This window comes from Lepidothrix coronata, unplaced genomic scaffold (genome assembly GCF_001604755.1).
Source record: "Lepidothrix coronata isolate B3197 unplaced genomic scaffold, Lepidothrix_coronata-1.0 Scaffold381, whole genome shotgun sequence".
In the NCBI taxonomy this organism is placed as follows: Eukaryota; Metazoa; Chordata; class Aves; order Passeriformes; family Pipridae; genus Lepidothrix; species Lepidothrix coronata.
The window spans coordinates 109,016-126,314 of record NW_016690561.1 but is presented as its reverse complement, the minus strand read 5'-3'; the positions used below and the strand labels follow the sequence as shown (position 1 = coordinate 126,314).

Genomic DNA, 17,299 nt, shown 5'->3' with positions numbered 1-17,299 from the left:
AGGGGAAGATTTAACTAAGCGCTCGTTTTGTTTGCATGCACTAGAATTAAATGGTGACACAAACACATAATATAGTAATAAAAAAATCCTTTGATTGTTTTAAACTGTAGGCTTTTGAACTAAGGCTCTTCTGGAGTGTTACTCTTCTGGACAGTGAATTGCACTGAATTTGAGTAATTGCTTCAAAGGAAAAATGCAGTTGAACAAGTAGCTTCATTTTGTCTTCCCCAGGCTTGGTTTGCAACAGGCAGTGTGGCCTCATTTTCGGTAATGTGGCCTTCTGAGCAGAAGTGGTGGCCTGTTTCACTTTTTTGAAGCTTTTAAAGACACTTTCCAAGCTCTTGGCCACCCTCTCAACTGCATGAGTTTAATTTTTGTAAAGAATTTAACAGTAGAAATCCTAATGATAATATTGTGAGCTCCTTTTATAACCAAGCCCTCAATTTTTTTCTGTATTTTTTTTTGAGTATATGAAGTGAACTATTTAGTTAGTTAGTTAGGCATCTTGTTTCAAAGAATCATGGATATTAGGAATAGTAATAATCATCCACCAGAACAGGCAGTCTGGCTTTAGTAAACAACAATGGAGGTGCATATTTCATGTGGCTTTTTTTACTTTATTTTATTTGAAGTTGAATTCCATAAACCTTTACAGTTGCAACAACAGATCTCACTCATTCTGAAAAGTGAGTATATGGTGCAGTGGTATAAAACAGTAAATTGCCCCTACAGTGTATTGATCAAAATTTTGTAGCCTTGAAAGAACTGGGAAGTGAGATATTGTTTTGCTTGGGTTTTTTTTAAACATACTGTATTTTACTGCTTAAGATATTTTGTGTGGTATATTTGAAGGAATAAATATGGAACTAAAAGGCCTATAACTGTCAGCTAGAGTTTGTGTGTTGGTTTAGTTTTAATTCACTTAAAATAAATTCCCATTTGTAGGAATAAATAATGGAACTTAAATATTAAAAGGTCTTCAGCTACACCTGCAGAAGATTTTAAAATCCAAGACTCATGTTTAAGGTCAAGTCTGCTGATGGTGTTTTGATACAGACTATAAGAAATAAGCAATTTGTAACTGCTGCAAACAAAAGTATGGAAAATCTTTTTTTTGTCAGGAAAATATTCAAGACTTCTTAGTCAGCTAGCTCACAGAATCAGTTTTATCCTTACATAAATTTATCACAGAAATCTAGATGGAGACTTGGATTGTAATGCTCAGTGTTGCATGAGTTTGCTGGTCTCTGCTGGTACCAAAGGGACCTCGCTGCCATATGGTATCCCAGCTAAAGTGGGCAATTTGGGATGTTGATGGAAGATGGTTTCCTCTGTGGCTTTTCAATAGGATGACCTGGATACCAGTTTCTGCTTTGGAAGATGGAAATGACTGGTTTTGTGGCAGCCAACAGGACGTTACTTGGGAAGGACATTTGCTGTCCTGTTTTTCATGATGTACCCACAGGTTTGTGGCTCTGGCCATCTTTGGAGAGCAGGGGATGTGTCCTTTGGCTCAGTGTGACAGATCTTACAGCCCATCAGCCCTACCATCAGTCCTTACATTTTCTTTTGTGCTCAAAAGACTTGCTTTCCTACAGAGCATACGTTTGCTTCTTATGACTTACATTTGCAATAAACTGAGGTGCCCTTTTTCTAAATTTTTGTTTCTTGTCAGGTTAACTTACTGATTTAATGGGTACTGCCAGCAAACTGAAATAAGTGTTTTAGTTTGTTTTCAGTGGCCTATGTGGTATATTTTAAGTATATGACCTAGTAAAATGCCCCCATACCTGCAGTGTTTTATGTGAAGATGCTCAGTTTATTTGTATTTCTGATGGTTTCTTTTTGATAGGAACTTTTACATCTTTGTCAATTATAGAGGTTGTATGTCAATAACTATAATAAAGGTTTATTCCTCATATTGATGAACAGTGTGCTCTTTCATTACTGTCATCTTTGTGTATCTGTTTTCTCTCTTATGTGCTTAGAATTGTATTACAGGTCAGAGTGCACAAATTGAATAAACTGGAATGCTGTAGAATGTGTTGGCTAAGCAAATAGATTTTTGGTGGCAGACTTTTATTTTAGATCAGATACACTAAACACACTTCCTTTTAATTTCAGACACAGAATACATCTGAAAGACCTCCTCAGAAACACCACAGTTTTTCTTCCCAGATGACTTATTTCCAATATAACCATTACAATGAAGTCCAGATTTATAAAACTTGATGCTGTATACATTTGGCATGTAATTTGCATTCATGCAGAGATAATTTGCATTGCTAGAGCTGTTTCATACTGGCACAGGATCTGTTAGTATAGTTACAGCTACTTGACTTCAGTGGAGCAGCCGAGGAGGAAAAAAGCAGTAGGCATTTATTTGACCAGCTTTAGTGTCAGGTGCTGTTAAGAAATCTATCTTTGTTTTGTGATGTTCATATTGGCTTCCATTCAGACTATGAATGAAAAGGGAATGTGGGATGATGTTGAAATGTGTCTTCCTTTAGCAGACATGCAGTAAAATGCATTAAGCTACATTAAAGTAATCAGTAGAACTGCTCAAATTATATGGGTGTGTCAATGGGAGTTCAATTGTCATAGAAATTTCCTTAGTGGTGATTTTGTTTTCTTTAATAGTGCTGATTATCATCAAATTCTCTTCCCCTGGTTAGAATTATTTGGCATTTTCCAAAAGTAGAGATTTGACCTGAAGAGTGTTGCCAAGAGAAAATAAGTATTTAAGGTTAGGGTTTTTTAAAGGGAAATTATCTAAACGTCATCACGGGACTTGATATGGTGAAATACTTAGTAGTGGATGGTTAGCCAAGGTAGTCCCATGTGGAATTAGGCATTAAACAGCACAGAATTTTGTGAAATTTAACTTTATTGAGACCAAAAGGTCTTGGTCATAATAGAGATTATAATTTGAATCTTTGGTTGGTTGTCAGACTTGACCTTTCAGTTATTCTTTCTGACAGTTTCTTCATATGCTTGTTACAGAACAGGCTGAAATGATTCTATTCTATTTAGTCTAATAAAAAAAAAATGTAGCTTAAGGTTTGAATTTTACAGGTAGGTAGCGGGGTCTGCCTGAAAATGCTGCTCTCCAGCCTCTGCTGTTTTTTCCAGAAATTATTTTCATTCGGTTTTGCTTTTTGGAAGAGACCTGTCCTCTAGCAATAACTTGCTGAGTTGAAGTGTAAGTGCAAAGTCCCAGTGGTTGGTGACACTGCTGGCTAAAAATGTTCCTGTCCTGAGCTTCAGTTGCTCTGCTGACACAGGCACTGTAAGGCTCAGCTGTGAGGTGACTTGGCTTCAAAAAGCCCCTGGTTTTTTTACATATGTGTATGGTCGTGGTGTTTTCTTCTTGCTTGTTTATTAAAGCTCGTCTGTTTATCTCACCAGTGTGACAGTCCTTGGTCCCTGCTGCACAGGTGCTTTATGGCACCATTTATGTGGAATCACGTCTTGGAGTCAGTCTTGGGTGTTTTACCAAGGACGCCAAAGAATGAAAAAAACATTATTCTGAGCATATAGGTTCAGATAAGAAATAATCAGTAGCATAATTTAATGCAGTTTGGGTTTACTGATGCTGCTCTTGTTTTGTGGTTATATGGAACATTTATTTCCGAGCAGAGTTCTGCTAAGTCATTAACATGCAACTTGCAAACTTCTGCTGAATGCGTTAAGACAGTTTCTCCTGTTTTTGTGTGTGTGTGTTTTCTTATTTCAAAAGCAAGCACTCAAAAGATACCTCCTGGGTCATCTGAAAGATGTTGTACATCAGAGTAGTTAATGCTGCATATATAAGCACAACTATGTCTCTCTGTTGCAGTGTTTTCTAAATCTATCTTTTTTTTTCATTTATTTTGAAGTAAATTTCTGCTAGAAAATGTACTTGTAGTTCCCCTCCTGTTGTTATTTTTAGCCTGGATTATTTAAATAATGCAATTTTTTTTTCTTGCCCTGTGGCAGCTCGAGGATTGACAAGGGGAGTAGTGGAAGTATAATGCGACTGCTCTCCAAATACATTATTTGAGTGGAGTCCTTAGTGTTTGATACAAAAAACCCCACCAAACAAAAAGGATGGTATATAAGAGATTATTCATGTTATATGAACAATCAATTTTTTCTCTAGCAGTCATCAATGAACCGCTGATACAGTTCTGTAACACCTGACCTTGTCAAGATGATCAGAATGAGATCTTTGATTTCTCGGTGCATGGACCACTCATTTAATGGTGCTGTTGGACCAATCGTGGTCTCTGCTTCCATGAAGAAGGAACTTTGAACAGAAAGCTTGTTCAGAATTAAATGGTAACAGCAGTTTTCTGAAATCCTCCCCACTTCACAGACTTTTGCTCCACATTAGTGTGATTCTGACTGGTAACAAAAATCTTGGAGGTTGCAGAAGGGAAGGGGAATTAGAGGCAAACCCCAACCAGTACTAATTCCTTGTGCTTTTGGAAAATGCCAAATAATTCAAGCCAGCAGGAGAGAATCTGGTGTGAAACTTGTACTTGATTGAATAATTCTGCTTTCATCTCACTTTGTGTTACTGTTTAGTTGAGGCCTTTTGTTACACTTATTTGACTTCTGGGACTTTTGAAGCTGTTGTCAGGCTCTGAGGAAATGTTATCAGTTATGAAAGAGCCCTATTTAAGTATAATAATCTCTTTGATAAGCACTTATGTTAGAAATTTAATCTTAAGATATATCTTATTAGGATGAGTTTAATTCCTCTTAAAAGCTTTATTATTTTAAATAACAATTTTTTATTTTCTGTGTGCTACTAGTGATGTTTTTCTTAGTTTTATGAACTGATTTATTCTTAAAGCTTATTTGTGGTTTAAAAAACAAAGAAAAAATCCCTTTCAACTTATCAGACAGATCTTAATCTCAAATAAGAGCTACTTTGCATCTACAGTGTTGTACATCAATAGACAACACACAAAGTTCTCATATGAAAGCTATTTTTTCTTGTAGTAATACCAGATCTGTTGGAAGTCTTTAGCAGACCAATGAATTATATTTATTTTAGCCTTTTTATAAGAATTTCCTTTCAAAATACTAAATCCCTTAGTTTGAATTTTTCTTTATTCCATTCCATGGAAATATATAGTCTGGATTTTCAGGTAAGCTCACTGGAGTGATTTTAAGTTTTTCTTTGTTATGGCAATTGTAGCTGACATGCTAAAATGTAAAATGCCACTAAAAAGAACAGATTTAGGAAAATTTAAACCTACAGCCCTTCTTTGGGCTGTTCAGAACTTGACAGAAGTTAATATTCAAGGTTAAGGTGTATTTACAGTAATGAGGGTGTGGGTAAGTTCAGTAAAATGTTACAAAACTTCCTCTTACTGTTAGAAAAATTGTGTTCAGGATAACAGAGAAATGCCACTGGTGGAACATTTTCTGGTTTTTGCCTGTCACCTTATGAAGGTGAAACGTGAGTTGTCCCATAGGGAGTCAGGGCTTTACTGAAGTCCACAAACTATTTCCAGGCTCTTCTTCACAGGCTGGTGGGACGGGATGTGCTCCTTGTACTCCAGTGCAACCTTGCAATAAAGACACAGATGAAACACAGATGTATCTTAAACTTCTGGAACACACTGGGCTTCAGCAGGAACAGAGCTCCATGGGAAGATCTGAGAGATCTGTGCTGGTTTCTGGTAGGGCTTTCTGACCTGTATGTGGGGAAACAGATAAAAAGTCTTCAAGCAAGGATAAACTGGGAATAGGAGATGGTGAGAATCAATAATGAACAGAAATCCCTAAAAGGTAGGGATTCTGCTGTCCTGTGGTTTAGATACTCTTTTACTTGCTTCCCCCAAGTCCCCTTTCAGATTGAGATTATTATTTTTCTGATGGTAAATTACAACCTAATTCTTCATTCTGTCTTTCCTGAGGGCTGAGACCACGGTGGTGAATTTAGCAGAGCTATTGATGGTGCTGAGAGCAATGAAATTATGGATGAGTAGAGCTACAGAGTGGGAAAATAAACAATAGAAAGACACATGATGCTGGAGTTATGTTTTGTGCTGTGTTAAAGTCTCCTAATATCTTCCAGGAGGAAGGGATGGATTATGGCTGCTGTGGAAGACTGGTTGTGGGAAATAGCTTCCTTTGAAACCTTTGTAGACTCTTCCTGGGCTGTTTTGAGACTGTGCCTTTGTCCTTTAGCTCTGTTATGGTCAGTCTCAGGCATAGATTTATCTGTAGGATATATGGATGTTTATGATGCCCAAGAACTTATGCTATTTGAAGCCCATCTCAAATTCTTGTGAATGCTTGGTATAGATGTGTTTGGGAGGGTTGGAATTCAAGATTCCTATACCAATTAATTCTTTTTATTGCTGTCCCTTTTAAGTACAGACACAGATTTATTGCAACCGAAACATCTTTGAGTTGGGAATTGGTTCACAGAATCATCTGTTTACTCACATTTCTAAGATCTCAGGGTCACTTTTTTTTTCTTCACCCTAAAACACATCTGTCTGCAGCTGTTTTGATTTTTCAAGATGGTCTTGAAAGAGATGTAGCCCTCACAGATTCAAAGCTTTTGCTTTATTTCATCTCTTTAACTGCTTTATTTTCCCTGCAGTTCTCAAGACACGCAGTATGTATCCTGTGAGTGCACTAAAGCAAGTTTTTCATGTTCCTTGCTCTTCAGAACTTCTGGAGCAGACTTCAGATACCAATTTATTTTGTCAAGTAGTTGATTCACAACCAGGACTTTGTCTTCTGTGGAAAGTCTTGATTAAAACTCTTCATTTGGCTGTCAGTGATGATGGTGTCTCTTAGAATCATGTTATGTAGGAGAAGAAAAAAAAAGTATGTGCTCACTAACCTGAAGTTTGTAGCTTTACTTTTCCGTGCCAGCTCTTCTTGGCCAGATCTTTGTTTCATCACCCTTAGGTCTGCTTAGACAGTTCTTTCAAATTCCTTTCTGTGTTCATCAGACCTGTCTGGTTTATAATTTATGAAGGAAATATTGTCATAATATGTAAATATTAGATATTATGTGCAGTTTTTATAAAAGAACGGACCTATGTCCATATGCTTATGTATATCTGCACTGTATGGATATGTAATAAGATGTTTAGCAACTCAGCAATGAAGTGTCCCTGTGGGATGTTTTGAGTTGTATTTTTGAGTTGTAAAACTGTTATATCCCAAAAGCACCTGTAACAGGGCAAGAGGATGTTTGGGGTCAGAGGTCACTGCAGGTTCCTGTTGGAGCTGTTGTGCTTTCTTTTACTCATTGACAGGTCAGGCTGAATTAATGTTGGAGGGAGGCACCAGTGGTGGCACTGGAGATGACTTTTTTTTCATAAAATAAATGTAGCTTTAACTGCTTTTCTCACTGTCATCTCTGTTTCTTATCCCTCATATGTTGGAAGTTATCACTGGTGGCTTTATTAGGTGGTGACCCTTTGCAGTCCTTATTATTTAAGAGATTCCTTAAAAGATTTTATTACTTAAGCCTTGCAGTTTGAATGAGCAGTGGAGGTGTCTTTGTGCTGCATTGCAAATTCCTGAACTAATTAATTCCTACCTGAATAGAACATTTGAAAGAAATTTGTGTTGAAAGAGACTTTTGTCAAGAAACAACAACAAAAGTCTTCCCCAGAATGAAAGTGTTTGAATATTTTCCTTCTTATTTATTTGCTTTATATCAGGCTTAGTAATGCATACATGTGAAATGATTTATTGTTCTAAATTATGAATAAAAGCTCCTTTGAAGACTTACTGTTTATAAAATCGGTGACCAAAATTTTATCAGCTGTATTACTGCACTGGAGAAATTTTTAGATAAACTTAAAGGGTCCCTGAAGTAATAATTGTTAAAGCCTGGCAGAGAACTTATAATAGGAAAACAAATTAAATGTCAACAATTATGAAAGTGACTTTAAATTTTGACCCTACATTTGAAATATTGAACCAATGTGATAACATATTGTCTGTGAATAGCATGGAGGAACATAAATCATACTGAGGTGTCTGTATGATGTGTAGAATTCCAGACAGCCACAGAGCCAAGCTGACAATGGCATTTTGTTCCTCTAAAATATGTTAATCAGGTTAGAGATAAAAGAATTTAAAATGTGTCGTTCTGAGCTGTTTGTAACTGCTTAAGTTCTGTGGGAGTCACTTTTGCAGAAAACATGCAGTTATATGCTGTAAAGGATGGGTTTGTATTTTCTTTATGTATCTTTTGTGCTGTATTTCAAAGCGAACAGAATAGATGGGGGGTTGTTTTTGAGACAACTCAGCATGTAAACCTTGGGTATTGTGAAAGGATGTGTTATTGAAAGACTTTAGCATGGAGGGGTTTTTTTTTCAGTCTAAAGTTGCATTAGGATAATATTTTTTCGTGCTGTTAGGGATCAAAGTATTAGTATAGTAAATAATCTTCTCTGTGTAACATATCTAAATATGTAGCACTGGCTTGCATGCTGTGCTCCTTACTTCAGGAGAAACCAAGAATTGATTGTGGCTGTCTGCCAGGCCAGCAGTTTGTCTCTCCTTGTGGGAAGAGCATCTTTTGCTGGCATAAATGGGATTGTCCCATTGCCAGGAGGCAGCTCCACCTTTTGCCATTATGCCATTGCCAGGAGTCAGCTCCAGTTCCTTAATTATCCCTTTTGTCTTTAACAGCTTAACCTGTATGAAGAACATGGCCTTAAAGACGTTCAGTAAAAATCCTGTGACTTTGACAGTGTCTGTACTCAATGTTTACTGCCCCAGGCAGATGTGATGTCCGTGTGTTCACATGCACACACCAGCATCTACACTGGGATATTGGGAATGGGAAGGGAATTCTTCTCCAGTGTTGTTGGCCTGGCATGGCTGATGTGGCTGTGCTGGCATCCTCAACAAAATGCACTTAAAAGCACAACCATCTAAGCACAGATAACAGACCACTGAAAATACATATATTAGTATGTAGTTTCTTACAAGATGATGCCAATTCCATGTAGTTGGTTTTCTTCTCGGATGTGCTGCAATAAATGCTTAGAATAAGTGGAAATAACTTTATAGGGAAGAATTGTATGAAATATCATGTGAATAAGGATATTTAATATAAAACTGAATTTGTTTTAAGATAACAATCTGTTACTATTTTTATAGCAGAGGATAACATAAAAGCATAAATAGACTTTAGAGTTCAAGCCAAGTTTGCCAATCTGCCTTGATATTAAATGCAAGACATTTTGTGTAGCCAAGTGAGCCTTGTGTTGCTTTTAGAAAATATCTGTAGCTCTCAGAGTACTTTGGATGCACAAATGTTAAGAAAAGGCACTTAGGTAAATCAATACCTGTTTTACCTTTTCTCTGGGTGTCATTTAACTGCTGGTTTGAGATAACCATAAGGTGGAAGAGCTCACTGGGCTGTCTCATGAACTGTTCTTAATGAGCATTATATTATTTTCCCCTCTAATTTTTTCTAGGCTGTTCAATTAACCCCCAGACGATGGCTGAACCTGCAGGAGTACCAAAGCAAAAAAATAATGGCAGACCATGGGGTTACAGTTCAGAGATTCTTTGTAGCTGATTCTGCAAATGATGCCCTGGAGGCTGCTCAGAGACTAAGTAAGTTGACTGATAATGGGAGGAATCTGCTTCACTGGATAGCAATCTGGGAAATAAATTGCTTTCTAATAAGTTGTACACAGTCTTTAAATTGATGCTTATTGCAAAGGTTTGATATTTTATCCAGACCATAAATATATGCTTAAGTTTATATGGGAAAAGTAGTTTATAACAGCAATACTTGAACTTTATTTCTCAAATGTTTTGTATGCAGCATGTAACGTGGATTCTTTAATTAACATTATGTAATTAGGAATAATTCAGAATATAGTTGCTGAGGAACATTATTTGTTGTTGTGTACTTGATGTAATTTAAGGAACTGAAATAAATGAGCTTGTGTAAAAAGTTGTTTTCAAACAAAAATTTGATCTATTGAAAAGCAAAGGAAGAAAAGGGTTGGGGACTCTCCAAAATATAAAAAATTTAAAATATATTTAGAACTCACTTGGTCACAGTCTGCTTTAGATGACCCTGCCTTGAGCTGATGGGTTGGATTAGATGTCCTCCAGAGGTTCTTGCAACCTCAACTGTTCTGTGATTCTATGAAAAAATAAAATATGTACAAGAGAATTTTATACTTGTGTATTTGTTCACATGTGTGTGTGTCCATATGAAGAGATAAAAAAAAAAGGTGAGTTGAGTTACCTACCATCACAGAAGGACTTGGAGAGAAGACCTACTTCTGGAGCTGCATTTTGGTTCTCTAACAACATCCTCATTTTAGTGTGATGAACATATGATAATGTGGGTCAGAAGTGAATTTATGTGATACCTTTTCTCTCAAAAAGAAATGCCTTGAGGTACTTTGTCACCCTGTTCTAACTCTGAAATAATTTTTCTACTTTTTAAAGTTGAGCAGTTTGTATAGTTTTCCTCTTTTCATTTAGCCTTTGTTAATATGTCCAACATCAAAATGCCAGAGGCCAGACATTATTGTAGTCTAATTGTGTAGTAACAGGAAGGGCTTTTTTTGTTTTATGCTTTACATAATGCACAGGCCACTTAGTTAAATGCATGTCAGTTTTGCACACTGGAAGGTAAATTAAAACAACTTACTCATATCAAAGATCTCATCAGAGCTCAAGTAGCTGAATAGCATTATCATAATGGTTTGCTCAATCTCTAGAAATTCATTAAGGTGGTACATTTTTCATTGATCAAAACCTTCTTATAACAACCAGTGTACTTGAAAATATACTTGAAACAAAAAATTAAATGCAACTGTTATGGTCATTTAGCAGTACAGAATGGAAAAGTTGGACATAAAGCAAAGCACATAAAATTGCAGTGTTTCCTCATGTCTGGATGTCTGAGAAAATCAAGAAGTGCTGACTGAAGCTGTGGCAGGTTTATCACCAATCTTACAGCACTTAAACTCTCCTCTTCATGATTGAACTCATAAATGGATTGGTCTGTCCAATAACTATTACTATTCTTGATCTGTATAACTTTGGAGAAATAAATGGCTTCATTAAAGGCATGAACCTCCTTTGGTTTATGATGCCAAATTTATTTTAAGTAACCTCTGTAGCTTGCTTGCTTTTCAAATCACAGAAGTATTAGTTAATTTAAAAAAAAAACCCAAACTGTGTTTAAATTGAAATAATCAAAAGTAAAATCTAAAACCAAGAAATATTTGCCAATGAAACTTTACCAGATAAGTTGTATTTTAACGGGGTTGGCTTGTTGACACTTCAGAAATTGTAAGTCAGTGGTACCTTTCTTCTTCTGAGGTAGCTTCATTCAGCCACTCTGCAGTACTGAGTGTTAAAGAATTGTGGTTTCTGGTGTGGAATCTCTTTCGTGTTGAAACGATTGACACTCCACTGATCCACTAAATAATTAACACCATCCTTGTAATCATTCTGATAGTGTGCTGTTGTCGTACTTCTAACGTGCACTTTGAAAACTAGGCATCAAGAACACCAGTTTTGCTACTATGGTCATTGTTGTTCCAAGATTTAATCAGGTTTATCTTCTTTATGATCCCGCAGACCAGCAGTGTCTCTGTCACTCAGGTTTATCTGCACAGTTTGCAGCTGAATATGCAGCCACAAGAAGTACAGGGTTATGGGAAAACAAAACACTTCAGCCTCCAGGAGGCAGAAAATATTACAAAATAGAATAACCAGTGAAGGCAGCTTTGGGATGTTGTTGATAGACAGGCATTCTGCAGTAAATCTGGTGGGAGGCCAATCACCTCTGCCAAGTCCTGCTCAAAAATCTGATGTTTTAGATACTAGGTGCCACATTGCAGCTGTCCTTAACTTTCTCTGCTTCAAAACAAGAAAAGATGCTTGCCAATATATTTTAAAGATAAAAATAAGATGAAGTTATCAAAACTTGAAGGTCAAAGGTTTGGTATTTTTCTTATGAAAGGAAATGCTTTCTATAAATCTGTCATCATGAATACAGGAGAAACCAGAACTTTCCTTTATAGCCTTACAGCATTACATCACTCACATGGGTCTGTGCCTGTGATAAAGGGATACAGATAAGGGGGTAGAAAATTTCTGTCGTGGAACTTTGTATAAAGTGTGGGATTCACAATTTAATTTCACAATTTCACCAAGTATTTTATGCTTGACAGAGCTGTCTGTACTGCTGCAGGCCTGTGCTCACCAGTTTTGCTATTGTTGGATTTCCTGTTGATGCAATGGAAAGAGATGAGATTAGATAATTTTTGCTGCTGTCTTCACTTGTCAGGAAGGTGTTAATGCATGTGTTCTTGAAAGGGTTTGCCTTTATCCAGTATCAGCAGTTTTGTTACACTTTGCTCATTTCCTCTATTCCTCTCTATTTTTATTAATATGTACACTGAATGTTAATTTTCTCAAAGACTTTCAAAACTTACCAACAGCACAAAAGACATTCTACAAGGAATTTTTAATGGAATTAAAGGATTGATTTTAATTTTTTTTCCCTTCTAAGATAAGAATGGCAGATGTGCAGAAAATTAAAATGACATCACTAATATTGACTTCAAAAGAAGTTGTACACAATCAAGAATACAGAATTAAGCCCCAAGGAATTCATTGCCTTCTACATTCTAAGCAATTTTCAGGTGTAACTCTTGTAGAGGAAGAAATATTTACAGAATACCAAGCAATGCAGTCACAGTAGTTTTCTGGTATATGTAAAATTGCTTGTTTTTCAAGAGAGGAAAGAAAAAGGCATTGTGCTGTTTTGCTGCAATAGAGTGGTGCTGTTTGATCTGCTCTGTGAAGAAACTCGATCTGTAAAGAGGTTCTTACAGTTCCAGTGCAACTATTTAATAGAACAAAGTGAAATATTTGGGAGCTGAGGTTTTGTCTGAAATGTAAGATGCTTCTGAATTAACTCACAAGTCTTCTGATCTGATTCTCACTTAAGTAAGTTAGCCACAGAAGGCATTTCCATACTTTCTATTTCTTTTCCTCATACTGCAGAACATACATAAGGAAAAAATCCTTCCATATACCTACACTGTGAGGGTGTGTGCACTGCCATGGCTTGTGCTGTGCATCATTTCAGGGTCCATCATTTTCTCTGGGCTCCTGCAGCAGAAGCCCTTCAATCTCCTTCAGCTCCCGCACTGCTCTTTGTGTTCTGCCTGATGGAGGAGTTGTTAAGGGACCCATCATTTTAAACTGGTAGGTGGACAAAGCTGAAAGGGTTGTAATTATGCTGGAGGGTGTTACTATGCACTGTCAATTGGCTCTTTGAATCAGCAGAGAACCTACAGAGGTGGCTGGCAATGCTGACAATCCTAAATCGATGCTGGAAGCTTGGCATGTGTTTCTTTTTCTGATTTTTAACAAAAGCAATAGAGTGCTGCCTGTTGCCACTTAGAGTATTTCATTACATTTAGGAATCAGTCAGGTGCAGTGTTCACACTCTATCACGAAGAAATGCAATTGAATTGAGTGCAGGGTTTTTATTCACTCTTCTTTAAAGAAAATATAACAAAATATAGCCTCTGCATGTCCTATTTCTATTGCTTATGCATGAGGGAACTCATAAAATTCGGTTTTGGACTGAAGGCATGCTTTTTATATCAGGCTGGAGAGGTAAACATGTATTTTATAAAGAACAGAAAAGGTTTATTGAGGCATCTTTTCATGAGGTCATTTACCTGTCACCTATTATTCACCATTTTTTAGAATATTGAAAGAGTTCTCAGTCATGTGAGCACCAGTCTCCTTCCTATCTTAGCTGCTGAGGTGTTTTGTTCTTTCCCATGGCTGTTTAATCTAAAGGGAAGGCTGCATTTTTAGATGCTGGTTTTGATCCCTTATCTGAAAATTCATCTCTCCAGTATAAGTTGTGATAACTACTTGAAAGTAATTTATGTTTAGAAGGGATCAAAAGTTGACCTTTAGCTTGGTAGTGTCCTTTTTGTGTAGATTATAAAGAAATTGTTGGTGATAATGCTGTCTGCATGTAATCTAAGCTCCTGTGTTAGGAAAATTAAAAAGATTCTTGAACCTGACATTTCTGAGGATATTAGAAATGTGAATTCAGGTTCTTTTATGTTATACCAGGAAGTATAAGCTTTTCTGTGATTATCATGTACAGAGTAGCCCTCTATAAAGTTTTATTTGAGCTGCTTGGCTACTTAGCTGATCTTTTTTGACTGTCCTCATGTGCTTTGCTTACATGATTTAATTCCCTTTCTGTTTCTTTCCATCAGGATAGACAGGACAAGAATTGCTTCCTTCGACATTTCTAGGATTTCCATATTTTTTTGCATTGTGGGGTTCACTGTGTGGTAATAATTTCTCACCTGTGCATAATGTGTTATTTCTAAAAAACCCTATGTACTTAGTGGTTATAACTGGCTATTTTTTAGAGCCCCCTCAGATTATGCTTCTCTGAATATGTTGAAAAATCACGTGTTGTTGAAATAGAATTCCATGGAGTGTGCACAGAGAACTTGCTCACTGTTGAGGAACAGCTCTCCCATAAGTCCTCTTATTTTCTCTGACAGCTTTTATTAGAGTTTCTTCTACTTAAATTATAGCTTTCTGAAACTGTTCTTTCAGGCAAAATAATGCTATAAGTTATTGACTAATATGATTTTATTTTCAAATGGGTAAGTATTTAGAAAACAGCCTTTTAAATTTAATAGAGAACTAGTGGTGGATGAGCTGCCTTTGGACCACGTTCAGCATTACTGAGCATGAGTATTTCTTTATTTCACTTAATAGCTTTTCACTTAATGTTTTTTGCCTTGTTGGAGTGGTGAAATCTAAGACTAGAGCGAATCCACATTTTCCAGCCACTTCTCAGTGGTAGAAAGTACCTGTTAATACTCTGTTATTTCTTCACAGGCATCTCTTGAATGCATCCATTTCAAAGCTCCACAAAATTTGTCAGTGTCTGTGGTTTTAATCTCTGTCCCATGTTCATTTCCCTGCTGTTACTTAGACCATTTTCCTTATTGTGTCCATTTGCTCCTTTTTTCTCAACCCTTCTTCCTCCTTATCACCTCTGACTGAGAAAAGCTAAACAGTCAGTTGTTACCCTATTTACCGTAGTTAGAACAAATATTTAGCAGTTGTGTATGGCTAAAAGCCACTGTAGGTTTGTGTGCATACTGGTTTTTTGCTTGATGAAGTACTTTGCTCAGGCCACCCTTTGCTTGCCATGGCAATCATAGAAATTAATGTTTCTGCATATGATCAGAAAACATTGATTGCTAATAGTTCAAATAATGTTTTGTCTGTATTTGTCCACACTGAAATGGTTTGGTTTTTTTGGAAGAATTTTCCAGGTGTAATTGTTCTGCTGACAATTTCTAAATTCTCATTTGTGTCTGAAAATGACAAAAATAATAAACCAGTGTAAAAGTTATGAAGGCAACGCCTTGTTTGGTACAGTTAAAGTAATTCTTTGTGGGAAGCTTGATAATCAGTACATCAGTGAGCCAATTTATTTACCCCATCTACTGGATGAAAAAGTCAGTCATGGAAAAGCAGAGGAGTTAGGGAAGGTGTTAAAGGGTTGTGTTCACTAAATATGCTTTACTAGGGAGTTTGTTAGAAAATCCTGGTGAATTTGAGCAAACCAGGAGTGTACCTATTCCATAGGATATAGTGCCTATTCCATAGTAGCTCTTTTTCTAGACGTTCTTCTTTCCCTCTCACGTTGCTTTTAGGTGCATTCACTTAATCTGCCTTGTGAGCTTAACTGCACAAAGGCACAATTAAAGTGGATGTGGCATCAGTGCCATGGTCTGAGAAGCACGGCGGGGTTGGATCAAGGGTTGGACTTGATGATCTCAGAGGTCTTTTCCAGCCTGGCTGATTCTGTGATTCTGTGATTTAGGGTTTCCATTTGATGATGTCACACACAGTGGCTGATGGTGCTACAAGACCTTTTCCCTGAATATGAACCCTGCAATGATGCTTTCTCCTCTTTGTGTGCATGGTTTGGTTGGTTTTGAATGTTTTAACTCCTGCTTGTTCTCCCTCCCCCTTTCTTCCCTCTTCCCTCTGTGCTTCAAGCTAAGAAACTTTATTTCGCAGAGGCACCAGAGAAGTGGCAAACTTTTTAGTGCAGCCATATTTAAGCAGTGCAATATCCTTGATAAACCCTGCAAGGGCTCTCTCTGCCTTGGCTTTACTGCTGGTCTCATTCTGCCTCTGCAGCTTAGGAATGTTTTTCCACATAAGCCCCTGGCACCTGTGTGGAAACCCGGCAGCTGTCGAACAAACGTGTTTGCTGGTAGTGGCCACATGTGCTGCATCCTGCGTGCCAGAAAAACAGGCAGCGAAACTTCCAGCTTCCCTAAGTGCGGGTTTGAGTTTTATTCTTTTTGAAACAAAATTAATAAAAGATTTTGTCAAAGCTCACCGCTGGGAATTGTGTTGTTTCAAGTGGAATCTTTCTGTTTCGAGTGAAATTACAAGTTGTGGCTTTTTAAATATTTTAGGTATGGAAATTCTTCGCAGGACCTTCCATCTCCAGAGGAATTACAGAAATAGTTAATTTAAAATGTATTGTTATGAAAAACAAATTGTTTTGTTTTTCGTATCTGTTCCCTTTGTTAGAAAATTACGTGCTGAGAGTGAGTCAGTAAATGCAGGCTTGAGAGTGCTTACATTAGTTGGGCATTTTATAACCATTTTTTGTCACCAAACGTCTTCATATTCAATAGATTTATAGTAATATGAGTAATGACTTGGGGGCTTACAAATCAAAATCTCATTTCAGATGTTTGACACTAATGTTGAGCTGACTTATTGTTCTCTGTGTTGGATTTCTGATCAAATTACCAAAATAGCTACTTGAAAGTAACAACACAAAGTGAAAAATACTCTAGAAATGGGGTACTGAATTTTAAATTTAATGTGTGCCAGAGTGGTCATTTACAAATTTCAGTGGTGTTAAGTACACTAACAGATTTTTGTTCATAAAAGGAGATGACAGAAGTCCTAGCTCTTGATTAAGGAATTTTATCAGGTAATAAAAAATGCAAAATGTTACAAGGAAAGTACAAGAGGACTGCTGGTATTTATCCAGACTTGTCACACCGTATTTTATAGTTCTTCAAGGTAGTTTTGCAGCTGCAAAACAATAACCAGATGCGTAATTGAGAAGCAACTGCATGAAATTTTCATTTTTTATGCATCAAATCAGAACCAATAGACACACTTTATGTATAAGGTATGAAACACTAAAGAACAATCTTTTCTCTATAGTACCAGCAGCTGT

The 17,299-nt window shown here is 36.8% G+C and overlaps 1 protein-coding gene across 2 annotated transcripts in view; it reads left to right on the top strand.

The window, feature by feature from the left end:
- SUCLG2 (succinate-CoA ligase GDP-forming beta subunit) overlaps nucleotides 1–17,299 on the top strand; it is a 119,468-nt gene that overhangs the window by 14,090 nt on the left and 88,079 nt on the right. The window contains exon 2 of one of the 2 annotated variants that reach the window (XM_017839167.1): nucleotides 9,459–9,600. The exons of the other annotated variant lie outside the window; for it this stretch is intronic. Within the exon in view, the coding sequence (XP_017694656.1) occupies nucleotides 9,459–9,600 (142 nt within the window). The remainder of the gene's footprint in view (nucleotides 1–9,458; nucleotides 9,601–17,299) is intronic. 2 annotated transcript variants of the gene reach the window in all.